Here is a 27,684-nt window from a genome sequence, read left to right as displayed (position 1 = left end):
TTAACGAGAAATTTATAAATCTATCCTCTTATTAGTCTAGGATTTTTAATTATCTAGCTTAACGTTCTTAAGGCACAGCATAAACATGAAAAACATTGAAATATATTAATAAATAAGATGACGTTATTTTTGCTTTTAAAATTAAAAGTAGAAAAACTAGAATTGGCCGAAAGACAAAGTTATCTGAGAAAGGGACCGACGAATTCATTTATAGAAATAGATATAGATCCAGTAATAGCATTTTGATTCTTACTATTGGTATAGAAATCCATATATATTATACTTAGCTCTTTTGTAATCCAGCTATTTTATTCACATGTATCTGAAAGACTTAAAGGGTCAAGAGAAAATTATGAGAACAAAGTCATTTGTAGACTGAAAAAGTGTACACAATGCATATAATATGCAAAAATATATAAAATAGTTAAAGTCCAAGAGTATATACTGTTACACTTAGTTGATGAAACAAATTTCTATTTAGATTCCATTTCCTTAATTATACTCGTAAAAGTATGAAGTACTTAAAAATCTATGGTGTATATTATATCTTTGAAGATTCACAGTCGTTTCTCAAAATGTTTCATATTTCATATGAACAAACCAATCTAGTGATTTATAAACTAAATCATCCGAAATTTGTATGAAGAAAATATCGTTAGCAGTACAAAATGTGCTCCTTATGATCTTCAGTAGATAAAACAGTTGTCTATCTAGGTTCCATTTTTTAAATTATATTCGTAATAATGCGAATTTGCATGAACATTCGCTGTTTAGTGATTTATCGCACAAGCAGTTTCTATAAGATACCCTTGAGGAATGCGATCATTTCGCTTAGATCATCGCGAATTTTCGTTCTCTCACGATGATGTCTGTCATACAGCAGTTGTTAATAGGTATTTAAGGCTGCGGTAACTAGTTGTTTAGCGGGAGTTCGTTTGTAATAGGATGAAAATAAAGTTGTGAGTAAAAATTACGTAAACGTGATGAATGAATCAGGTTGAACTTTCCAAGTAAAAATGTACGGCCAGGAGCGTTCAGTTGATTGCGAGACTCGTTATGTGATGTATCGGCTCTGTTGTGTTGAATTCCGCCTCGTGTGTTCCACGATATCGTAAATTACATATTGCAAAACGCTCGCGACTGTTCGCATCTACGACACAGTTTACAACCTACATATCTCGACTTACACGAATTAATTAAGTTATTTACCAAAGCAATTCTCTATGGATCGCTTCATTTGTTAAGAAGTTTCGGTATTACATAGCAAACGTCTCGTTGGAACTAAGAGTAACTGATCCGTGAAAGAGTTAACGCGTTTTCTACCGCACTGTGGTCATCGGTCACCTACGTCACTAAATTTTTTAGAATAATTAAAATGAGATAAAGATAAAGTTCATGGATTAAATAATTATCAATAATGTGAATGACTTGGATAACATTACTAGAAAAAGGAGCGCAAATATAATGTAATATTTTGCAAAAATAAAATGTTACGGTGCATTTCAATTTATTGTAGTTGTCATAGAGAATTATAGAAAATTCTATAGATATATAAAAAAATATATCGAAAGATTCATTGAATAAATGTAATATAAATTATAACTAGACTGCAGATTTTTCTGCATTTATAGGAAATTTAAGGATACGAAAATACATGCAAAAATAGACAAAATATATTACTTGTTATAATATTTAAGTTAAACTATTCTATTTTAAAATATTCTATTTTCTAACTAGATTCTGTTTTTTTAAATTACACCCATAAAAATATAAATCTGTATATATATCCACGGCTCAGTTATAATATTGGTTCATCTTTACCTTGCAGTGTCATGTCTAGTAGAAAATAGTGGAATTTCTCTATGGCTCGTACATTTATTGGACAATTTCAATATTAAACAATTGAACGGAAGCAAACCTCCAAAATCAAAATTTTGTAAACTTCGAACAGAAAGAGGTACAAATTTTATGAAATAAATCTAAAAACATTCTAGATTATAATTTAGAATGATGAATCTGTACAATGGCTCCAAAAACTATACGCATATTTACCACAGAAAATTTTTTTTACATTGTACGAAACTTTTCGAGATTTCGTTAGCACTGTAATGAGATAATATATTGAATATATATATACACACATTTTCGAATTGATTTCAATTTCGAATTGATTTCAAATTTATATAATATTCAAATATATATATACACACACATATATATATATATTACAAACATATACTCAGTGAAAAATTAGTATACAGCATGGATAGTAGTCTTAAATATACAATTAATGCTAAAAATGGCCTCACTAAATATTGTGGCTTATTGATATAGTAAATACTTTGGTTGTTCAAATATTTTGATAATCTTCGAGAAGTGTATACTTTCAATAAATATCTTGTAACTACTATATACATTTTCACATGTGTTTCAAATTTGACCAAAATAATCATGATAGCCGTATCTCGTTACCAATGAAACGAAAGTTTCTGGATGTATTCTTTCATGAGACACATAACACTAGAAACATTACAATTTATAATAACGTTAGTTTCTTTTACGACATCATGGTTTAGAGCATCGAGCCGCAAGTAGAACCAGTGGAAAATAGTGAAACTTTGCGCAGTACGCGTGCGAGCAGCTAGAGGGCAACACGAATCGATTACTACTTTGCTAATGGCTTATTTCACTTAACACGCCTTTCCGTGGCGAGCAAGTTCGCTGCCTAGAGCGGTGTTCGTGTCGCGAATCAGGGTTTCTGCACGTTCTGTGATTGACAGGGAAGAATGAAGCTTCGTGGCCGTAACCAGTGAAGGGGAGGTCAGTTTGCATGCCAATTCGCGATCTGTTGTCGCCGTCAACACGTAAACTGTCACCAGAAGGTAAACGGGCTATTCTATCCCTCTGTGTTTCTCCCTATGTCTCTGTCGTCGCTCTGTCTCTTTTCCGCGATCGGTGTTATTTTTAGACAGGCTATATCGTCGATGTTCGTTCAATTGCAAGCTCCCGTTACATCGTTTCTTCGTTGTGACATCATTTCGGAAGAGAGTGTCTGCCACTTTTACTGCCGTCTCTCAGTAATGACTCATTTGTCAAGGTACATAACCTCAAAACTATGTCGGCGTTCGATGACAGTCTAGGCCAGGCCACTCGTGGCAGCCTTTTACTTTACGTCCATAGCGCTCTACGGTTATTTTATCGCATCTAACGACTCCTTTTTTGTGATTTTCCAGGGATCGAATAAAATTATTAACTGTTATAAATAAAAGTTATTTGCCGAACTTTTAACTTTACAGTTATTTCTTTTCTGTTTTATGTAAAACCCAGTTAGTATTGTCTAATTGTAGATAAGATTAAATTTTATTTTATTTAATTTTATTTTAGTTAATTTAACATATATTCTGCATTTTAAACGATGTAGGCTATCATTGGCATTGTGGAAGATGTAGAATATAAATTGTAATTAAATATTTTAAAGTTACGAAACTTAACTCTAATCTAAACTGAGTGGTTGTCTACTGCATAACTCAGGAATAGCAATTGAGGTTTAGGTTACGTGTGCGCTCAAAGTTCAGAGATTAGTTTTAGGAGCAATGTATTTTCTAAATTACTTTTGTTAGTGTAAGTCATGAAGGCTACTAGTTGAATTATCAATGGCATGCCACAGAATAATCTGTTTTCCATAACTTGAATATTTTCTAAGGAGAATAGGTGTCCTAGCTTAATTACAACTCTTTTTATGCTTCCAAGAAAATAGAAGTTTCTTATTTATGTAAAAATGTATGGAATAAAAGTTTCAATAAGTTCACTTTATAACTGTTTTCTTGAAGTGGGAAGGATATTGATTAAAAAATTATATCCCGTTATTTCATAACTAATTGTAAATTTTAGGTTTTATTCAATTCTTGCGATTTTCAATGTTTGTACTTATCAGTCGATAATGTTAAAGTTCAATGACTTGTATTTCCTGTTGTTTGGATTTCCTCTCATCACTTGTATTGATTCTACCAAATAGGAGTATTATGATTTCTATTGTGATATATATATATATATATATATATATATATATATATATATATATAGGATATATTTTAGAATATTAATATTTGATAAAAATGAATCTTTGATTTCCTATGATTATATGTACTTGATAATTTAGAGAAATTGCATAACTTTAATTCTTAGAAATAATAATGTCCATTGCCTATGGAAAAATTAAGGTGCCATTTGAACTGCATACATATATATAACCTTGAAATCTTTCACTATTGGTGATATAAAATAGAATTGCATTTTCATAAAGCTCTTTCTGTGTCAGACTTTTCAATATTGATAGTGTAGTATCATGAGATAAGGATATTTATCTCATTTTTTTTTACCATTTCATCAAGACCAGAAGTACCAATATAATTATGACATAATGACACATCTGTTTAAATAACTATGACTCGCATTGCCATTATCATATGCTAATAGCTTATTTTTTAATTAGCATTCATAACACAGCAATAAAAACCATGCATATCTTAGTTTGAGAATGGCAGTCCTTGATATAAGAAAGATTTGTTGAATTGAATGGAGTTTTAGGATGATTTTCTTATCTGTTGCAGCTGTTGGCCCTCCAATTTTCTGGAGGCCAGTGGTGTCAGTGACACCAGAGAATAATACGAGCTGCTAGCGTGAAGGAGTACAGTAGAGTTGGCTTAGGCCAACGTCGGTGTACAAAGCAAAATGGCAACAATAGATGGCCGACCAACCCAATATGGTATCACTCTTAAGCAACTTCGTGAGCTCATGGAGCTCCGGGGACGTGAAGGTGTCAATAAAATCAGTAGTTATGGTGGTGTGCAGGAGATTTGTAAAAAATTATACACTTCACCCAGTGAAGGTAAGATTCTACTCTTGTGTAGTTCTATGATTCAAAATATGCATGTACAAATGAAATATTCACAGAAGAAACTTCTTTCACTGTGCAGGTCTCAGTGGATCAGCAGCCGATATCCAACATAGACGAGATACATTTGGTTCCAATCAAATACCTCCAAAACCACCAAAAACGTTTCTACAACTAGTGTGGGAAGCTCTTCAAGATGTTACATTAATCATCTTGGAAGTAGCTGCATTGGTTTCATTAGGTCTTAGCTTTTATCAGCCAGCAGATGATGAGGAGAGACGTAAGTATGAATTTTAATATTATTTTTTAGCTATTGTGTAAGCTATTCTGTATTATATTAGCTATTCTGTAAGATATAAAAAAATACATTTTTTTATGAACTTTTACAGCTTTGATAGATGAAGATGAATCAAAGTACGGTTGGATAGAAGGAGCTGCTATATTTGTTTCTGTGATCTTGGTGGTAATAGTAACAGCTTCCAATGATTACTCTAAGGAAAAACAGTTTAGGGGTCTCCAAAGTCGGATAGAAGGGGAGCATAGATTCTCTGTCATTCGGCAAGGAGAGGTCAAACAGATCTCTGTGACTGACATTGTTGTTGGTGATATATGTCAGGTATGTGCAGCAGACTCTAGACTAGATTCTACTAGCAGAAAGTGTATTTCAAATGCAGTCAAGTACGACTTACGATTCTCTGGTTAACACGAAAGCCCATATTTGAATCAGTAACATGATTTAATCTAGAAACATTTGTACTTAAATTTGGCAACTTCTTGAACATAACGTTTTGTCTGAGAATTTGTCAATAAATCACATGCATCGATAATGAGTTTCGGGATACGAACATTACTTCGTCGAAAAAACATAAACGAGGTCTTCCCTAAATTGGGTAATCTACAATTCAGATAAAATATGGAGACCTGCTGCCAGCAGATGGTATCCTTATACAAAGCAACGATCTCAAAGTGGATGAGTCCAGTTTAACCGGAGAGTCAGACCATGTTAAAAAAGGAGAATCGTTCGATCCCATGGTACTCTCAGGTGAGGGTTCTGTTTCACAGATCGAACACCGATAATTAAATTTGTTTTCTGTGTTGGGATGGTAATCACAGTGACTTCTGACCTTTCTAAAGGTACACATGTGATGGAGGGTTCTGGAAAAATGTTAGTTACCGCTGTGGGCGTTAACTCGCAGGCTGGTATTATCTTTACTTTGTTGGGTGCTGCTGTCGATCAACAAGAACAAGAAATCAAGAAGATGAAGAAAGGTATGTAAACTCGATTTCAGTGGGGAATGGAACGATCGATGCAAGGTGTCCTGAATTAGTTCTTAAACATTTTGGGATAAGATAAAGTAGTGTAGTGTTCGGAAATTATCATTTTGAGAACAAAATATTTAAGGAAGATCATCGGAATTTAAAATGATTACCTTGGCATCTTGAAGGAAGCAAATATTACGGATAATTTTGTTTTCAAAATGGTAGGACTTGCCAAGTTCTCCCACTATAGTACTTTAAAAAATTAATTGGAACTCGCTACTCTCCCCCCTGTGGAAAATGCTAGAAATTTTTATACGAATAAATTACAAAGAAGTTTAACTACTAATTGTTTTAAGAGAGAGCAGTAGCGGGTATTACGAAACGCATGGCACAAAATACGTGAAAGAAAAGTAGAAAACCAACAATTGACGCATGGTGTTTATTTTGGATTGACGCGAGAATATTTTATCGTGAACTTAGTTTTTCCAGTTATTTGTGACACTTTCATTTTCCTTAGCATGTGTTTGCGGTACTTTTGAAATGACTCCTTGATCGGTATACTAATTTCTTTCCTTTGAAGAAAACATTTAGCTGATAGCTCACTTTATCGTCATTGCATTAAGAGTAATATTGCATTAAAGAAAGAAAAATTTTTTGAAAAATGAAGTAGAAAGTGAATGATTAGAATAGTACAAAATCTTGCAAATTCGTAGAAATTAAACTTTAAGTAAGCAGTTAAATATTTATTAGTATCGCACGTTAATTGCAGCTATTATTATTATTATTATTATTATTACTATTATTATTATTATTATTATTATTATTATTATTATTATTATTATTATTATTACTACTACTACTACTATTATTATTATTATTATTATTATTATTATTACTATTATTATTAGTTACTCACATCATGTGCCTTTTTTGAAATATTTATATTAGCCTGCATCTGGTTGTTAATGTTCGTATCTCTGTCTTATGTGTTTATGTATAAAAACCCTCCGTTGAATGAGTTAGAAGTATTTTTAGTGTTACTGTTACGTATAGATCAATTCTTACTAACTTTTTATAGAAGGTGGGGTAAGCAACTCTTTAATTTTCGATTTTTGAACAGGGATTCAGCTTATATCTTTATACCACCTTCTATTTCAAAAATATCAAACGTTAATAGTAAGAATCGACCTTAAGACTATTTACAAAGGATTAAATAGACATAAATCCAGTTTGCTTTCTTGTGATTTACGCTGTTGTGTGTTGTGTATGTTGCACAACCTGGAAGGCCCTTTAAGTGTTGTATAACATGTTTTTTTACACTGTCCCTTGAATACTCTGTTCAGATGAGGTAATTAACAGAATAAGAAAAGAAAAAAAAAGACACTACAAATACATACAACAATAACAAAAAACGAAGCTAGCGTTGATGAGAGAAAGAAAAACCTTCTGGGCTGTTCATTTAGGATTACTAATTAGTATTATGCTAGAATACAAGAACCGAAAAGACGATAAAAATCGGGAGATTAAGAATGAAAGAGAATTTTCAAAAATATGGCATAACTTACGACTGGCATATTACATTTTTAGATAGACTGCTAATCGATTTTGTTTTGCATGCGTTTTTTTATCTAGAGGCTAAGAAGCAGCGGAAGAAGAAGTCATTAACAGGTGAATAAAGTACTATCATAAATCATTACTGTTCATCACTTTGATGTTCGACATATACATTAAATGAGCACGCGCGCGTATTTATTTATTTATCTTAAAAAATAATTTTGATCTTTTAATTTTTTCTAGATTTCTGTATATTTTTATTTAAAGTACGCACGCGTCACGAAAAATCTTTTAAGTTCTACTTACAGATAAATAGGATAACACTTTTAAGTTTGAACTTTTGTCCTTTATGTCACCACTCTGTATGTTTCGTTCACTGCACTCTCTATATTATACATTTATGTATATGGCCTCTGTAACGTGAAGACAGAAATTTGTTGTCAAATCAATCTACTTTTTTCTTTCACTTCTATTGTTCCTATCTTGTCTTCTTGATCCATTTGTTCTCGTACAAATTAAGTGGGGAAGATTTATGAAGACAGCGTGAAAGAGTAAAGTTATGTCTCATCCGTGCTTCTCTGTACCTTTTGTTATATTTGATTCTGTGAATGCTTCCAATAGCAGTGGTTCTATGCATATTTGAAGAAGAATCTTAGCCGCTATTAAAGTTTTGTATAGCTTCTGATTATTTCTGCATTTATTTCAATAGCGCCCTGTCTCTCTTTTTCTCTCTTTTGTACACTTTATAATAATTTTACTCGCCTCTATTTCATAACATGTAACTGTTATGCTTTTCGATTAATTCTTGATTATATTCTCTCCATTTTGCCGGCTTATTGGTACCGTTTACATTTCTTTTTCTTTTTCTTTGATAGATACTGATTACTAACATTAGTCACCAGTATCATAATATTAGTTAGAGTATGTAAAGCAATGTAGTTGTAAATGCAGTACGAGGAAACTCGATTCCACTGGTCATCTAATTCCTATGTAATTTTGGACAATATTGCTATATAAAAATCCAAAATCAAACAATGTATCTGCACCTTCTTAAATATTACTACTTTCAAATTGTGTTATTTTAAAGTTAGAATTAATTAAAAGACGATAAATCAAGAAGGAAGAAATGGGAATCGAGCTTCAGACGGTGTGGTTATAGATGAACTCAAATGAATCTGTATGTTGCTAATGAAGGAGATGAAGCTGGAGAAATAACTGGAAACAGCCATGTGAGTGGAGGCAAGCACGAGGCCGGGGAGAACCATCACGCAGCCAGCCATGCGGGCGGAGCAGAAGGGAAGAAAGAGAAGAGTGTTTTACAAGCCAAGCTAACTAAACTCGCCATACAAATCGGTTATGCCGGCTCGACCATAGCAGTGCTTACTGTTATCATTCTAGTCATTCAGTTCTGCGTTACCACGTTTGTGATAGAGGGGAAACCTTGGAAAAATATGTACGCTGGTGATCTGGTGCGGCATTTGATCATTGGTGTAACGGTACTCGTAGTCGCCGTTCCCGAAGGTCTTCCTCTAGCTGTCACCCTCTCCCTCGCTTATTCCGTTAAGGTAACTATTCATCAATTTCATTCTCTCAGAACTTCAGAATTAGTAAAATAGTTTGAAAAAGCGTTATTGTGTTTCTACGAACAAAATGAACTCCTGTTCTATTTATAAATCTTTAAAAGTCACTGTATCCTCACTGTAGAGAGGAGCACTCTTGAGATTTACTCTCCGCGTTAAAGGTTGTAGATTTCTTAAGACTCTATCCATATTAAGTTATCGAAATGCACTCAACAGCTTTCTACTTTGTCATAAATATTTCCTTTCTATTTTGTTTCTAAATTAATAATTAAGATGATAGAGAAAAACAGGGAAAAACAAGGAATAGAGTAAAGTGATAGAGAAATATTAAAATTCTGTAAATTCTTCATTTTATTCCTTGTTTGATATTAAAATTTTGTGAAGGAATATTGTTGATGTATGAGTATACAATTATGTATGATTCTCTGTGTATAGAAAATGATGAAAGACAACAACTTGGTACGTCATTTGGATGCTTGCGAAACTATGGGTAACGCCACGGCAATCTGTTCGGACAAGACTGGTACCCTGACAACCAACCGGATGACCGTCGTTCAGTCGTACATATGCGAGAAAATGAGCAAAAAGGTCCCGGAGTTCTCGGAGATCCCGTCGCACATCGGAAACTTAATAATTCAAGCTATCGCTGTTAATTCGGCGTACACATCCAGAATAATGCCCCCGCAGGAACCTACAGAATTGCCGCTTCAAGTCGGTAATAAAACCGAATGTGCCTTACTTGGATTCGTAGTAGCCCTGGGCATGAACTATCAGACGATACGAGACGATCAACCTGAGGAAACCTTCACACGGGTGTACACGTTCAATAGCGTTAGGAAGAGCATGTCTACTGTCATCCCGAGGAAAGGTGGTGGATACAGACTCTTCACCAAGGGCGCTTCCGAGATCATTATGAAGAAGTATGTTGTTTTCTTTCCTGAGCCAATTATAGTTCATAGATCAAACGTGGAAGACACTTGCTGTATTACAAGTCGATGTTATTGTGAAAGAATGTATTATTTACCATATAATTGTTACAGACTTGTTGTTTTTCATTTGAAAGCAATTTTAAAATTTAACTCCTTGTCAACTGGTCACATGTCATCAAAATTTTTTATTAAATTTTTCGTTACAGAGGTCTCTTGAAAAATATTTACTGTTCCTCTTTTTTAATTATGTTGTACTGAAATAGATCTTTTTAATCGCTGAATAATATAAAAATTAAGAGATCATAAGAATTGTACTTATATTCTTCTTCTATAATCTTCACGTTTTATTGTTTCAGATGTGCCTTTATATATGGTCGTGAAGGTCATTTGGAGAAATTTACCAGAGAGATGCAGGAGCGTCTGGTAAAGAACGTGATCGAGCCGATGGCGTGCGACGGACTCCGTACGATCTGCGTCGCATATCGCGACTTCGTTCCCGGCAAGGCAGAGATCAATCAGGTTCACATCGACAACGATCCGAATTGGGAGGACGAGGAGAACGTCGTAAACAATCTCACGTGTTTGTGCATCGTCGGTATTGAGGACCCGGTACGTCCGGAGGTGCCGGACGCGATCAGGAAGTGTCAGAAGGCGGGCATCACTGTGCGAATGGTGACTGGAGACAATATAAATACTGCGCGTTCCATTGCCCTGAAATGTGGGATTTTTAAGCCGAACGAAGACTTCCTGATCTTAGAAGGCAAAGAGTTCAACAGGAGGATCCGTGACGCTAACGGCGAGGTACAGCAACATTTGCTGGACAAAGTGTGGCCGAGGTTAAGGGTGTTGGCTAGGTCGTCGCCTACAGACAAATACACGCTCGTGAAAGGCATAATCGATAGCAAAGCGAGCGTGAGTCGCGAGGTTGTTGCTGTAACCGGTGATGGAACGAATGACGGTCCTGCTTTGAAAAAGGCGGATGTCGGCTTTGCCATGGGCATTGCCGGCACCGATGTCGCTAAAGAAGCTTCTGATATCATTCTAACGGACGATAATTTCTCGTCGATCGTGAAGGCAGTTATGTGGGGTAGAAACGTCTACGATAGTATAGCGAAGTTCTTGCAGTTTCAATTGACCGTCAATATCGTCGCTGTTATAGTTGCTTTTATCGGAGCATGTGCCGTGCAAGATTCCCCCCTTAAAGCGGTGCAGATGTTGTGGGTGAACTTAATCATGGACACATTAGCATCTCTTGCATTGGCCACCGAAATGCCAACGTCTGACCTTCTTCTTCGTAAACCGTACGGTCGCACGAAGCCGCTCATCTCCAGGACAATGATGAAGAACATTCTCGGCCAAGCTGTCTATCAATTGTCTGTAATTTTTATGCTTCTTTTCGTTGGTAAATATTCTTGTTTTTCGCTCATTCATTGTATGAGTCCCTCAGGGAATCCATGCTGATCAAACTGGCCATATATTGGACAATTACAAATATTACTTTCTAAAATTTAGCTTAGAATTCTTTTTCTAAAATGTTCAATCTTAATATGATCAGTTTGGCTTCTGAGAGGTTCATATATTCTCTGTCATCTCTAAATTCAAAAAAAAAAAAAAAAAAAAAAGAAAATTGTATATATAAAAAGCTCGAATATGTACTATTTGAACCATTTAGAAACCACATTGGTCAACTTTATAAATTGGAAAGTACAGGAAAATGATAACGTTCCAAACACTGTTTAAATTTATCTTAGAATTTACTATTATTTATGTCAGCTTCTTGTGATAAAATAACTTATGGAAGTAAATCATTTGTTTCTTGAGAAGTAAATATTAATCGTATACTTATTTAATGAAATTAAAAAATGAATAAAAAATAGAGTTCATCGGTGTGGTTTCTGAGAGACTTGTTCGTCGCGTAGAAAGCGACATTTGAGATTTACATAAGAAATCTTATTTCTTTTTACACACACAACGCGTGTGTCTATTTTTACGATTGTATTGGATCTATTGGAAATAACCAGTTAGGCTCGCGTTCCTTCCAAGTGTCTTCTTTTAAGCGATGAACTACAATAATATTAAAGAAAGAGAAATAACAAGAAATAATTCGGATTATTGTCAAGCGTAATAACTTCGTGAGAATGATTTTGTTTTTTGATTTCGAGATGACTAAACCGATCAAAACAAAACATTTTTTAACAGTGAGCTATTTGATTGATAGGTGATAAGATGCTTGACATCGAAACAGGCCGAGGAGTTGCGCAGACTGGTGGCGGTCCAACGCAGCACTTCACCATCATCTTCAACACATTCGTCATGATGACTCTTTTCAACGAATTTAACGCTAGGAAAATCCATGGTCAGCGTAATGTCTTCCAAGGAATATTCACCAACCCCATCTTTTACTCTATCTGGATCATGACATGTCTAGCGCAGGTAGACCATATTTCTTACATTATATCATATATTTCTTAAGAATATTATTAGAATTATGATTATGTGTTCAACAATATATTCGTGTTCGTTTTCAATATCTTGATATATGGGACATTAGGGATAGAAATTGTCAATATAGTAGAACATTAGAGAGATTAAATGTTTCTCTACTTATTTAATAGCCAAGTCTAGTATAGTATGATATATAGAATTTGAATTTGCAATGGAAGAATCTATTAATATTTATCCTTAGCTTTCTATTCTATTAATAATAAATAGTCAGCTAATAAATAGCCCTTAGATAGAATTTCACATTTCCTCACTCTCAATTAATTAGAAGATAGGTTTAACAAAGGGAAGAATTCCAGCCAAGGAGAAACGGACACGAGAGAAGCTCTTTAACACTTGGGTGACACCGAAATTACCATTTCTTGTGTCTCCTCAATAAAATCCTATGTCTGTTTTCTAGGTAATTATCATACAATACGGTAAAATGGCGTTCAGCACGAAAGCTCTCACATTAGAACAATGGATGTGGTGCCTGTTCTTCGGAGTCGGTACTCTATTGTGGGGCCAAGTAATTACGACTATTCCTACGCGCAAGATTCCTAAAATCCTTTCGTAAGTTATGAACATATTCATGTAAAAAAACTACCCTTTTTTTTAATGTGTAGATGATGAGAGATACTTCTGTTCGGTTTAGCGGGCGCAACTTAACTTAAAAAAAAAGAAAAAAGAAAAGAATACAATAGTCACGCCCACGTGTTGCGTTCTCGTTGAGAAAATATTTTGGAATAATATTTTTTGTTACATGTTCTTTTTTCAGTTTCTCTTTTGTTCGTATTGTATAATTTTTGTCTTACTACTTTTTTTCTTTTTTGTAATCTTTTTCTGATATAAACTCAAAGGCGAGAATGCCGGAAGTCAACGTGTAGCGACTACTCAAAAAAAAAAAGAAAAAAAGACATCTAGAAGCTATGAACAACTAAAGCAGCCATATTGCACGCATTACTAAGTAAATCAGGAGTATGTAAGATGGGAGAATATTGTAAATATTTCTTGCTTTCTTGCATTGTGTGACGCGACAGGAACGCGTTACATCAGGGATGCTACATTGTTTAACTAAAATGCATAAAATAATGTAATTGGGAAACTTCTTTAAAGCTTTGAGAATGAATCTGAAAAATACGCTCTCATGTATGTCTTGTCTTGTCTTGTCAAACTAACTAGTCTTGGAAATTGGAAGCGCGATTATATGAATCTTGATTGAAGTTCTAACGTACGAGTTGTCATACGTAGCTTCTATGAGTTTTTATTGAGACCCTCCTGGTACACGATAGTCGCCTTTGCATGAACCTCTTTATCTTAATCGAAATCTCTATTGAGAAAGATTTTTCATGTATATGTATTTATATATCAATACTTGGAAGTTGTATTTAATAATTGAGCACGATTAATTCAGCGTTCGTCTATTGTACGAGTACGGAATCTCTGTTATTGGAGAATATATTGCCTCTTGACGGTGGTTGATAGTTGTATAAGGATGTATTGTTCGAATTTTGTATGTAATTCTTAATATTAAGATCGAGAATTTTGTATTAACTATTGTTATATTTTCCAATTCTTACAATTTATGTATAGTTATTCTCGATATTAATTTAAAGAGAATTTTGAAGTTACATATACTGTTCGCGCAGTATTTCCTATTATATAACTAAACCCCATCACTATCATACAATATACAAGATATATGCGTGTAGCAACATCGAAAAGACGGTACCATTTGAAAGATAAGTATCATCATAATCGGTATCGTGTAAAAGTGTAATAGAAGGGAGGCATGCATCGTGGAAATCATATTGATTACTATTATTATTATTGATAGCTGTATAATCGTAGCGCTTCTGTTGGTTTATGTTCTCGCTTCTAGCAATCCTTTTCTATTGCTTTTGCCCGTCATATGTTTCTCACTCCACCATAATAACGTATTGCTTTATGTAGCATGCTCCCTAGACGCCCAGATATTAAGGAAACCCAATTAAAACCATGAATATGCAAACACTGTGATCTGAATTGAACACATTGGACAAGAATGATAGCGCGTGCTCAGCTGTTCCCTCGCTCCCCTTTTTTGTAATTGTACATTAGCGCTGGCCAAGTAATGAAACGTTCCAGGTTTCTACCATGGAAGAAACTTTGAACGTTTGGAGACAAAGACAATAATAAAACAAGAACACAGTATCTAAATATAGGAAAGACTTTATATATCTTTGAATTATTGTTTCATGAAAATTGAAGAACCTGGAGATTGGTCGATGGAAAACTGAATAAATTCTGGAAAACGTTTTTGAGCTGAGAATTATGGAAGAAGTATGTTTGGAAGATTAAAGGAATCAAGATTCAAAGATATCTAATCATGATGGATCTGGAATATTCATAGGAATTTGTTGAATATGTATTTATTTGGATACTGGAAGTATGTAGAGTCTCCATCGAAAAAAACGAGTATTAGTTCCCTTGGTGGATATTATACTGTTACTCGTTTCTCATTTGGTAAACCTGGACCTCGTATATTAGGCTTAGCCGTTGCATGACTGAAGACCCTTCTCCGATGTCTACGTACTTGTTTGTGTAAAAGAGTAACCAATGAAAACGGCGTCCTAATGATTCACTATACTCTCACGATATTATCTAAACATACACTGTATTTTGTAACATTTGCATTTTCTGTTTGGTGCAAGGGATCTCAGTAGCGCGCTTGAACCGAGTTCAAGTTTGTGAACTTTTGGTTCTGAAGTTCTCACAGAGCTGAAAATTCGGACTAACTAGATACTATTATTACAATAAGTGGTAACTTTTGCGCTTAGCGCTTTATCTGTAATCATTCCGCTCTCTCGCTGGAGCTGTTACGACTCTGTTTTTTCAACAACTTTTAACTGTCTATCTGTCTTTCTTTCTTTCTGTCTGTCTCTCCCTATCTGGTTTCGTTCTTGTACTTTCTCTGTCCCCATCTTTATCCATTACACGCACGGAGCCGAACTTTCTCCTTCTGAACCGGTTTTTTTTTCATTCTCTGCATCTGTTTCTCTCTGTCCGCTTAGGCTATGCCTCCCAATTCGCAAGTTGAAAATTAGGGGACGAGAAACCCTTGCGAATTGGGACCAGCGATTCTCGCTGCTCTCGCGTCGAGCGCACTAAAAATACTAAAAAAGAAAAGAAAGAAAAAAAAAAGAAGATAATCGAAGATACACGAGCAATAATCAGATAACAAAATATGGTCATCATCGATACAGGATATAATATACGTATGTGTATTGTGGGACGCTTCTGTGTGGTCGTCCTGGTCAACTATACGAACACGATGTTATTATGATCACGGGAGGCGAAACGAAAAGCTATATACATAACAATATATGGGGTTCTCACACGTTTTTATATTAATCTTCCGCATTCGCTTGTTAAAGCTTTTACTGAGCCACTTGTCGTAGGACACATAGAGAAGTAGTGGCGGTTTTTTCTTGAGCTTTACTTGCAAAATTTGTCCCTCCTGAACAGGTAAGGGAGATCTCGCATCTTGCTGGGCGACAAAACGGCACACGTTGCAGAGGATACCGGAAGTTATATATGTATGCCATTCAGACTCGTTAAACCGTGCGAAAAATGAACTGAAAGAGAAAAGAAAGAGAAAAAGATAAAAGTGCAACCTGTCCAGAGGAGAAGGGAAAATGTACGAAATACCAAAGATCTCACACCCAAAGTCCTGAAATTTACCAGATCACGCGTGCATCGTTCCCCAGAACGTGTTGTTACATCACTTAATCCTCCTCCTCATTGTCATTGTGTTTTTTGTTTACTTTAACTTCTTTTTATTGTTTTCTCTTTTTTTCCCCCTATCAGCTCTGTTCATCGCTGTCGCCCTTCTCCTAACAAGTACAAAAGTATCTCTTTCGTCATCATACACGCCATATACATAGACATTATCCATTCACACATGTACAGTCGTTTCTTCATCTGCAGAAAACTGCATTTTATCGCTCACTTTGTCCGCATTGCACCTCACATCGCATCCCCTCGTTCGTTGGCTCATTCTTTTTACACGTCGCAAAACATTTTTTCTTGTATGTGTGTATATATTATTGGCTGTTTCGCAGTTGCAGGTTTCTTCTTTGAATGCGTTTGTTTCGCTGAGAAACGCGCTGCTCACTGGAAGTACAATTTTCTAGGAAATAGTGGTGATCTTCTGTTTCATGCATTCGAATATTCTAGCGACAAAGAAGACATAATATAGTGGTGGACAAAAGAAAGTTTAATCTCTGTAAATGCCAATAGCTTCTGTATTAAACATTTTCTACCTTATAGGTAACGGTAATCTATTTCAGGGTATATATATTACATTTATTCATTGCTTTCGTCAAAATATAATTCCAATTCATACAATTCTGGCCTTTTCCGTATCATTTATCTCTTAAACTTTCTTTTGTATATTATCGTAAATCAAAGACCAGGATATAAAATAACGATAGAGAGGAAAGGTGAACGTTTGCTTCCAGTAAATAAGATTTAGTTCATTTACAAAACACAACAGGATCACATTGAAACCCAAGAGTAGCAATATCTCGTGACTGTGAAACAGCCTGTACGCCTCTCTGTCCGTCTGCTTTCCTTTCTCGGCCACTTCCAATCACCGTTTATGCCACCGTCAGTCGATTTTCCTTAAAAAAAAAAAAAAAGAAAAAATTGAACTAGCCAGCGTCGTCGAATACCGTTAAACAGATAGTGTGATTAGGTATCCAAGCTAAGGAGCGAGGGGAAAAACCATAGAACAGAGAAAATTTTGGGTGCAGTGCGTCGAGGAGCCGGTTCTACGCGTCATCAGTCAGCCAAATAAAAAAAAAAATTTTTAAATCAAAATCAAAGCTTCCCTCTTTAAAAAAAAAAAAAAAAAAAAAAACAACCTACTTTGATTATAGACCATGTGTGTAACAGGGATCGAGTGATGAAGAATTGGTTTCATGTTTTTTAAAAACAGATGGGGCCGCGGCCAGCCGGATGATATCGGTGCGATCAATCTCGGAGATGAGAAATTCGACCCTGACTCGGATAAAAAGCCGCGCGCAGGACAAATTCTATGGATCCGTGGTCTAACACGACTACAGACACAGGTAACTATCCCTATCTCTCACTCTCATGTCATCACTCGAAGTCAGCGTTCTCTCGGGTTCCCCTCTCCCCGTCCCCGAGATGAAGTTAAACAATATCAAATTAATATGAGAAAAAAGAATAATAATATAGAATTAACGAGACTACTTGAAATAGCCGTGCACGCGACGCTCCGATTGCTTTCTCTAATTGGCCTTGGACCGACGAGTCTCCCCCGTCGTCCTGGCGTCGATTTTCTAGGTCTTGTTTCATCATCGAATCGGTTGTGTTCAACGTTCTTTGTTGAATCACGTGTATTTTGCCATCGACTATATTACAACGCCCAATATATACCATATCATCGCAGCGACAAGTTGTTCTCTTTTTTAACCATGACCGTGTGCGCAGATTGGCCACTACACAGTGAATGACTCTTCACAGACAGAGAATCAGGATGAAGAAATGACAAGAGAAACACTGAAATTAGCCTGGATTTTGCTTGCTACTGATTCCCAGCTGCTTTTCTCGTTCACGAGAATTCTCTCTCACAGTTTCTGAATTGTTTTATTGGAAGAGACGAAGCCGTAAAAACTCTTCAATTTGTCTAGCAATAGAGGCAGTTAGGATCTAGAATTATGATCAAGTAAGATCCACGTTCACGAACCAGTTTTTCATTGATGTTTTTGAATTCTGAATCTATCATGAAGGAGTATTTACGTGTAATGGTATAGTCTAGGCAGCCACACAGTCAGAAAGTATATACATGTACGTTATATACTTTGTTCCATATATATATATACGTACGTTTTTTAGTTTCTCTCATTTGGTTATTTTTTTTCGTTCGAGACCGTTGTTTACCTTGGTTTGCATTTTCATTTGAGTTCTTTGCCGTGTTACCTCGACGATGCGTACCTTGCGTTTTTGCCCTCTTGATATTGCGATATATCTCGCATTAGCCACAGAAAGAAAGAAAGCTCGACGATCTAAACAAAACATGCGCCCCTTATATTGAGAGTCACATGATTGACTTCGACCCGATTGATCGTCTTCAGGTTGTTTTCCCTATTTCAGTGCTCGTTTCAGCGACTGAATCTTTTTTATGGGGTCTTCTGAAGCTCGTCTAAATTTTTTATAGTCTATTAGGTACCATTTTTTGGCTCTTAACCCTTTATAAGACAAAATAAAATTGAACTGAACGGAACTACGTAGTCTCTTCGAAAAAAATTTTATTCAGATACTGAATATTCCTACTTTTAACCAGAATTTAGTTATTTTCCAAGGAAAATGCGTTTAATGTTTCTTTGTGTTTTTTTTCAGATAGATTATGTTCCACTTTCTTATAGTTGGCACTGCACCCCTTATAAAGGGTTAACATACTCATTGTATGTAGCAGTCGGTTTCAGTTACTCTTTCCAAAGAGAATATCTTCAAGAAGTGAAAAATATTTGGACACTATAAGCTACAAGTGTTACTATTGCCTCGCTTAACCTCTTCGACATGGTTTTCTCATTCGCAACTTTTTCTTTTACAGAAGAATCTGCTGCTTTTCTCGAATAAAAAACACTTCTATTTCATCGAGATTCAAGCTCGAAGAGGTTAAATCGAAGCACAAGGAAGTCAATTAAGACTTAATTGAACGACTCGAATAATTGACTTTTGCCCATTTCTTAAATATCTACTCGGGTCTCTTGGCATCTGCCACATTAATCGCCCATTTTCAACCAGCTCAGTCAAGAAATCAGCTCCAGTTAGACAAAAATTGCATTGTTTACTTAAGGGCGATGAATATAGTCAGGGATGAGTAAGGCGTAGAGAGCTATAGTAGATCTCTTCAGTTTGTATTAACTTCAATGATGATTGCTTGATCGTTTATGATCCATAGAGTCCAAGCACGTATTAGATGGCTAGTCACCAGATCTACATAGAAGCAGCACAGATCTGATTATTTAGGACCAACTTATAGTAGTGGTCTAAGTAGTCAATGCTCCATTTCATTAAGTCATATCCTCTTCATGGACTAGACTTTACTTCTTGCAGTCAGGAATGGCCATAGAACGGAAGGTACAAGTGCCTTCTAGCTCCTTGTAGAGATGAATCTGTAGAATTGTAACTAAGGAATGTAGTACGAAGGAAGTTCATAAGTTTGTTTTCATACGTTTTTGGAATATAAATGTTTTTTTAACCTGAGAACCAGCATTGAGGCTCTCTAAAGAAAAGACTGAGACTCAACTGGGACCATAAAGTGACAGATCTTTTTGTGGATATAAATTTTTTATTAATTTAATGATATATTAGGAAGTTAGTTCTGGACAGTTGGAGAATTGTTCAGCGCTTGAAGACTTAGGAATCGATACCCGAGCGAGAGTCGGAAAGGAGAAACAAACAGCCCTTCGTCGACGACGCCTCTCGTATTTTTCTGTTTCTTTTATTTTCATTCTTTCACTTCTCTCGATGGGAACGGGTTAAGGCTGATGAAGCTAGCGCATACTTGACCAACACCGCGGCTCGCGATGGTGTAAATTACTTATTTTATGCCATCATGATGTTACTTCTGCTATTTTATTGAGAACGTCTCTTGACTATGCGACAAGAAACCATCATTGACCTTGCAATACCAATTGATTGCGCTTGTTATCTAAGAAGTAATAAAAGAAATTGATGGAATGGTCGCATAATCCAAGGTGCAAAAAGGAAAAAGAGGAGTAAAGTTTGACCGAGATGATTTCCACTTTCTTTATTCTGTTGACTTATACTTCGCTTTCTCTCTTATTTCCTTTCTTCTTACTCTGATAACACTACCTCATGATCTAGCACTGTTATCAACAAAAAAAAAAAAAAGAAATGATTTTTTTATAAAGCAAGATTCACACATATATACAGATTTAAATCTACACAAGAATATCAATGTGTCTATGTGAAACTGTATATTTTAAGTTACTATAGAAACAAACAAATGAAAGAAAAAGAAACAAAACAAAATACTATAGATACCCACTCAGTTAAGCTAATTATGTAAATTGAATATGTAACCTACTTTCAGACGAGCAATAGAACTCTGGTGCAGAATGTATCTGTGACAGGCAGATCCCCCTCTCAGGATTACTATATGGTTAGTCCGCAAGTCCAATCTCCGCACTGTTTGACCGTTCTTAAATATTAATTCTTTATTATGATTACCATTTGATTACTTTTTTTTCTCAATGGTTTTGTTTTTTTTCTCATTAACCAGTTTGAGTTTTCCTTCTTACTGGTGCTTTCTGTTTGACGTACTTAGTTCCTCTCTTATCCATGCCTATACTTTTCTGCCTCTCTTAATAACTTTTAACATCAACTCAAAGCTTACTTTGATTTACAATTTCTAATTGGTCTTGAAAAATATATTCTAACATATTGCTTTTTTTTTTTTTTAAAGGATTCCATGTTTCCTTCTATTTCAGTTTCATTTTATTCAACCTGAGTTTATCTCTTCCAATTGTTTGCCTCTCCAACGTGTATATCTCTCGCCTGTTTTTCATTCGTCGCAGTTCTGCTTGCAAATCGCAAGCTTCTACTCGCTTCTTTCGCGCAGATCGTGCTATTTTTTAATTTATTTTTCACGAACACAGCGAGGAGACATACGACCCGTTGGATAATCTTTTTGTCCTCTATTTTGCGCCATTGTTTTTTCCCAACTGTATATTTCTATTTCCTACTCTCTGTCCCCTTTCTTTCTTCATGTTATTCGGATTAAAATTTTGTTCCAGTCGGGATCCACATCATCCACTGCTTGAAGGGAAGAGAGTTCCTCAAACACGTCCAATCCAGCCCCCCTTTTTCAACTTCTAACTTCAGTATTCAATTTTCCTCATAAGTATCTTCATAATATCAGACATAATATTCAAAGGATTATCTAATCCAGATTTCCTTGATATCTTCCAACTGTTTGAGAAATATTAATATTTAATATCTCTAGAGAAAAATATTTTCTATCTAATAATCATGTGCTTCATCTTGCTTCATTTTGTAGATACAAAGCTTTGAAAACTGCAAATTTTAGAGCTTTGTTGCTATGAAATAAAACAGGAGTCGAAGGTTGCTTATTAGATAAAAGATATTCCTATCATTATCCTTTATTGCAATTTTTAAATATTGTAAAGATAATATATACATAGTAATGTAAAGATATATTACTAATCACTATGGTTCTTTTTTAATATAGTCACTTAATAATACTTATCAATTTAATTATTTATCATGTACTTTACTGATGCAATTATGCATCCTAAAAGTACAGTATATATGTATGTATTATTTTTGCACTCAAGCCTAATCTCTTCTCTTCAAGTAAAAAATATCTTACATGCTTATTTTTATTTACATTGGATATATTTATTTCTTAATTTCTGGTTTCCTGTTCCCATAAAGTAAAAGCCAACCTGATCTTAAAGTTAAACTGGATTTCCTTATCTTCCCAATTTCCAAATTTTATGCATCTTTTTGTTTTTTTGTTGTTTTAACTTTATTTCCTTTTCCACTGATTCTAAGGTGTTGCATGCACATCTGTGCGTATGTATGTACGTATATAAGTTGCCCGTATATACGTGTCATACGTAGATATATGTATATATACACACGTGTATGTAAAATGCATCCGCGTATGTGTACGCGTATATGTATGTATATGCGTATATATGTGTGCAGAACACACATACACGCGCGGCAAGGTACGCTTTTGCAATTCTTTTTTTCTTTTCTTTATTTCATTTCATTTTTAAAAACACTGTCGGTCAATCTCCTTAATTATATATACATATATATATGTATATATGTATATGTATTCATTGGCAGAATCATCGAAGTGATCTTTATTTTTAGGCGATATTGAGTTTTATAATGCATTCACTTTTATTAAGTTCTCTTAGAAACATGTTTTTTTCTGTTTTAACCCATTATTTCTCTCTTTCTACTTCTTTTATAACACAAGATTTAATTTCAGGAGTTGCTCTGTTTATAACTTGTGTTACCAAATGATTCAGTGATTCCTTATGATACAGCAGTCTTTTTTCGTTGAGCATTGAGAATGAATTTTTACGTGTTTTCGCTGTCTGCTTCTAAAGTACCTCTCTTTTTCACTACTTTTTTATCAGACAGAAATTTATCAATAGAAAAATGTTTACATAACACAATTATACTCTCAATATGAGAATTCTATATCATGAGGATAAACGTATTCGCCTTTTTTCTTTTCTTTCTTTTTCTTTTTTTTCTTCTTTTATTTAACAATCTTCTGCCATGAAAGATACATTGGGTATTATACATATATCTACATATATATGTATATGTATATATATACATATATATATTTTGTCACGCTTCAACTATATATTTCCAATCAGTCTATGGTTAATGTAACAAGAACATTCTTCAATGCCTCATATCTTACTTTACTTTGCTCATTTCTAGAACATTCTTTATTTTGTCCAAAAAAAGTAGTCTCAGTAACTGAGACAAAGGGGCACAAGGAAAAATTTTCCTATTTATACTCCAATTTAGCACCACCCACACAAGCTGTATCACTTCCATTATTACTATCTTATAAAGAAAAAGCTACTTGTTTTCCAACAGCTTGCCTCAAGCTCTATTGTTGTCACTGTCACCATCGTCATTCTGTATACATATGTTAACATATGAGTAACTATTATGCCCGATACAGAACAAAGCAAAGAAAAAAGCAGCAATGATGATTCTGAAACTCTCACAAAGCACAGGCAATCTTTCTCTTTATGGAAGCTTTCCTAAAACTCAAACAATTGTTAATTCACAAGAGATGCACTTACTGAATATAAGCAGCCCCAGAGTACCTTGTACGTGTGCTATGCGTGTGAACTGCATGACCAAGAACTTATGGCAGGAACCTTAAAGATGATACGTGTAATATGGACAAACAAAGTGTCAACATTGATTAACAACCACAAGCCAACAACGACACGCTGTTGCATCAGGGAAACAAACAGTATAATAATTATACTCATACATGTGTGTCTACAGCTCTGTGGACACCTGAGGTTCTATTGGCTGATATCTGCTCCTTTTTATTTCTTATTTGTGTTCTTTAATCGTTGCAGTGTGTGCCAGTCTTGCTGTGATATATTATACCATACCACTTAACATTTATATGGTGGATGATACATGGCCATAATGCATCGTGTGTCTCTCGATGTGCGTGTGCTGTTGCGTATATAATGAGATGTACGTGCACAGTTTGTCTGTTTATCTGTCTGTTTGTCTGTGTCTGCTGTGTACACGACAGTCGAAGCTCTTATTGATAAAGAAACCTTCAAGAAAACTGGCAGTTAACTCATACCTGTACATACACACATAAACAATGTCACAAACATATAGGGATTTTTATCGTTTTTTGCAAGCTTGAGGCGGATGTGCATTTATTATACACTTACTTGTACTTTCTTTGGTTAGAAAGGGACGAAGCCTATCAGAGAATAGTCTTTAAGCCAAAGGAAGCTAAGAATGTTTTAATACTTAATGGTCTTGGATTTCAGGAAATCCTTAGAACTGTGAATAATGGAAGAATAATGTTGATATATTGAATATACATTGTTTTTGATGACCTGCTTCGTTGAAAACTTGAAGAATGTTTTATTCATAATTCTAAGAACATCACTACCAGACCACCGATCACATTATTCTGGACTTACAGAACCTGCTGGATATACTTTATTTTTTACTACTTTATTTCACATAAGAAAAACGCTTGCATGTAGCAATTGAACGTTCGACTCTGGTTCTATGCAAGCTTTCAAGCTTTGCTAATTCTCTTACACAAAAGGTTCGAGTTACTTTGTATATTGATGAATCTTGAGGTTATTGAGGAAGATTTTAAGAAGCCAAGAGTAACTTTGCAAATTTAATTAATTTCCGAAACATTAAGTTGATTTTTAATACTCAATTCTTCAAGAATATATCCCAAGTGATCTTCGAGCCTCTTGACAACTTGCACGAAGTCTCGAGCCCTCCAGAACTCTACACACCTACACTTTCACGTACACACCTGAAAAAAGATTCATTAAGAAGATAACTGGGAAACTTTTGACTAACGAGAATGAAGAGTCCAGCAACAACAGATACAAAGAAACAGAACTAAAATATAAGATAACGAGACACATATGCCAGTGTAAGCAGGGATTAAAATACTGACGCAAACGCCAAATAAAAAAAAAAAGACACGCCTAAAACAAGTAACGATACTACGGAGAGAATAGAAATTAAGACTTATGGTATGATTTGTGGTTTGTTAGCCAGCGGAACCCATTCGGGAGACTGAGGTATAACGGGGCGGCAGTCTTGCCCGCCGCCACACTTATCCTGTCGGAGTACAAACAAGTACGTAGCTCACGTAGATCGCCTGCCGTTTATAATACGTTGTATCGTCAATTCTGCCATACGTACGCATACACAGGACGGATCGTCGACGTACGTACGGTGTGCTGAGTGAAACGTCGCCATCGGACCTGTTCTCAATAACCGGTTACATTCACCCTTTCGCTACTTATTACTTGCCACTGAGAAACCAATTTCATAAAAGAGAAGAGTAATTGTAAATTATTCAGAGAATATAAAACATTGTATTGTTTAGTGTCGTAGCTGATTTCAGAATACTACAGAATGACAAATATAACTGAAACAGAATAACAAAGAACAGCAGATATTTAAGATGTTTAATTTAAGAAGAACACAAAGAAAACGAAAAAGTAATTCTATTTCTATTTTCATATAGGTAACTATTGACTGATATTCTGCATTTATATTAAAATAAATAAAGAGGTATATGAGCAAAGTTCATTCATAGCGAAAGGCTGGAAAATCTAGAAAATACGGGACTAGATAAAGTTGGAGAAATTATCCAAGGACGAAGGCGACGATTCCTCAGCGCGGATGCAGTGAACGATGTTTCGTTGCACTGTGTTTTTGTGTAGTGGGTGTGAGTTGGTCGGTGGAATCGATGGAAGAGCCTCTTGTGTTGGTAGACCACCGTCAGCCCTCCCCTCTTTTTTCAGTAGTGTATAGCTGTCTGACATGATTGTGTGCTGCGTGTTTTTCCCCCATACTGTATCATTTTCATACTTGTTCATATGATATAATACCGCGACTGTTAGCATCAAAGAAAAAAGATAAAAGAAAAAAGCATTCTTTTTCATGGCGGCCGTGTGGAACTTGTTTTTAACTAAACACGACCATCCCTCTTTTGGTATCGTACGTACACTCGCACGAGGACTATAGAACTGCCTCGACGAGAGAGGCAATCTTGTCCAGCTTTTTTTAAAAAGCTCTGCCTGGTCGAGCGGAGATTCTTCCTCCTTGCTGCTTGCGTTTTCTGTTTATGTTTGTCTCTCTCCCCCGCATTGTGTCTTTGGCGAAGGATCTCAGATCCAGCACCCCGTGAAAAGTCTTCTTTTAGAACGTGTTTACAAGCGTGTAATACCGTGATAACCAACTTTTGCCTTTCTGTTTTTACAGATTAACCCTAGGAAGACGTTTCACGGCGTGTTATCGTCTGAAAACCTCCTACAGTCTCTTCAATCTCCTATCAAATTATGGTTTCTCCAACCTCTCTCGTGAACGAATGTGTTTCTCAGCTTTTCTCAGTCTCATATGATTCCTTGCCTTTTCCTGTGCCACCTGCTGCTCGTGGCTGGGTTATTGTATCTAATTGCAGGTGGACTTACTTCCCTTTGTTGCTTCACTCTTTACTGAGGATCTGTACTGTATGTGTCAGCCTACAGTTGTTGGTGAAAGTGAACACTTCTTGCTTAAATTTTTTTTTCTACTTGAAATCGATAAATTTGGAGATTGGTGGATATTATGTTGAGACATAAATCAACAGTAGGTACGAAGATTCAAAGCAAGAGTGAAGTAAAAGTAAACTGAAAGAAAAATTATCATTTGATTTATGGATTACTTGATTTATGGCTTTGGAATCAAGTACACTTGAATCCTAAAAGAAAGTTCATGGCATGTTCACTTCTCTGCAGCTTCAAGGAGACACTGTGTACTTGAATCATCAGTTTCTAAGCTGCAAAAGGAAATAACTTAACTGAAAGCGATGATAACCCTACACAGATGTGGCATATGGCATTCCTCTGTATAAATCCGTTTAATTTGTTTCTTTGACGCGGTATGCGAGTGTGCGTGTGCACGATTGCTCACGTTTGCATCGATTTTGTGTTTGCCCAATCTCTAACACGGTGTTGCGCGCAAGTGGCATAGAAAGGTTGAGTTTGTTTGGCAATGGTTTGTGCGTTCTAAACCAGACAAAAAAAAAGGGTTTCGTCAAAACAGGAGCTTCTAGTGGCTACAATTACTATAATTATGATGTATTGTAACTGCTATTATAATTGCCGGCATGTAAATCGTCCTGATATCTCCACGTTCTCAAACGAACGTATCTCAAATTCATCAAACTGGATTGTGCATCTTTGACTCTAATTTTCTAATGACTAAATCTCAATACCGCACGGTGCGCCCTATAGTGAACTTGGAATTCACCAAGGCAATCTATTTTAGGATTCAATAGCCAGCAGAATTTGTCTATTTAAGCAAAAGAATGGTGCACTAAGGCATTATCCCGTTTATAGTATTCCAAAGTCAGGAAATATGCAACTATTATCAGAGTTCAAATACTGAACATAAATAGATCCATTTTCAGCGCTATTTTGGGTACATGTTGAGACTAAAGAACCATAAGTCTCGAACAGTCCAGGTTTCTAATTACTCTGCTGATTATAAAGATTGTACTGACAGAGTCATTAGACTCAAAGGAATGTAAGAACGTAGAATAAGCTTATGGATTATTGCTTGTCATTTAAAACAAGCAAACTACTTTATATATTAATTCATA

At 35.3% G+C, this 27,684-nt stretch overlaps 1 protein-coding gene across 16 annotated transcripts in view; it reads left to right on the top strand.

The window, feature by feature from the left end:
• PMCA (plasma membrane calcium-transporting ATPase 3) overlaps positions 1–27,684 on the top strand; it is an 83,230-nt gene that overhangs the window by 36,661 nt on the left and 18,885 nt on the right. For 4 of the 16 annotated variants that reach the window (XM_076625646.1, XM_076625640.1, XM_033342336.2 and 1 more), the window contains exons 1-15: positions 1,044–1,466; positions 1,829–1,957; positions 2,577–2,882; positions 4,611–4,888; positions 4,977–5,174; positions 5,284–5,510; positions 5,801–5,936; positions 6,029–6,163; positions 7,787–7,822; positions 8,903–9,273; positions 9,724–10,208; positions 10,574–11,619; positions 12,436–12,650; positions 13,120–13,271; positions 17,680–17,812. In XM_076625646.1, the coding sequence (XP_076481761.1) occupies positions 4,732–4,888; positions 4,977–5,174; positions 5,284–5,510; positions 5,801–5,936; positions 6,029–6,163; positions 7,787–7,822; positions 8,903–9,273; positions 9,724–10,208; positions 10,574–11,619; positions 12,436–12,650; positions 13,120–13,271; positions 17,680–17,812 (3,291 nt within the window). In that variant the 5' untranslated portion in view covers positions 1,044–1,466; positions 1,829–1,957; positions 2,577–2,882; positions 4,611–4,731. Of the gene's footprint in view, positions 1–1,042; positions 1,467–1,828; positions 1,958–2,576; positions 2,883–3,078; positions 3,098–4,610; positions 4,889–4,976; positions 5,175–5,283; positions 5,511–5,800; positions 5,937–6,028; positions 6,164–7,786; positions 7,823–8,902; positions 9,274–9,723; positions 10,209–10,573; positions 11,620–12,435; positions 12,651–13,119; positions 13,272–17,679; positions 17,813–20,829; positions 20,899–25,084; positions 25,170–27,684 lie in introns of those variants that run through there. The other 12 variants (XM_033342337.2, XM_033342335.2, XM_033342328.2 and 9 more) reach the window with 8 other exon arrangements.

The sequence above is a fragment of the Bombus vancouverensis genome, chromosome 16 (genome assembly GCF_051014615.1).
Source record: "Bombus vancouverensis nearcticus chromosome 16, iyBomVanc1_principal, whole genome shotgun sequence".
Lineage (NCBI taxonomy): Eukaryota > Metazoa > Arthropoda > Insecta > Hymenoptera > Apidae > Bombus > Bombus vancouverensis.
The sequence above is the reverse complement of the archived record's forward strand: the minus strand, read 5'-3'. Positions and strand labels throughout refer to the sequence as shown.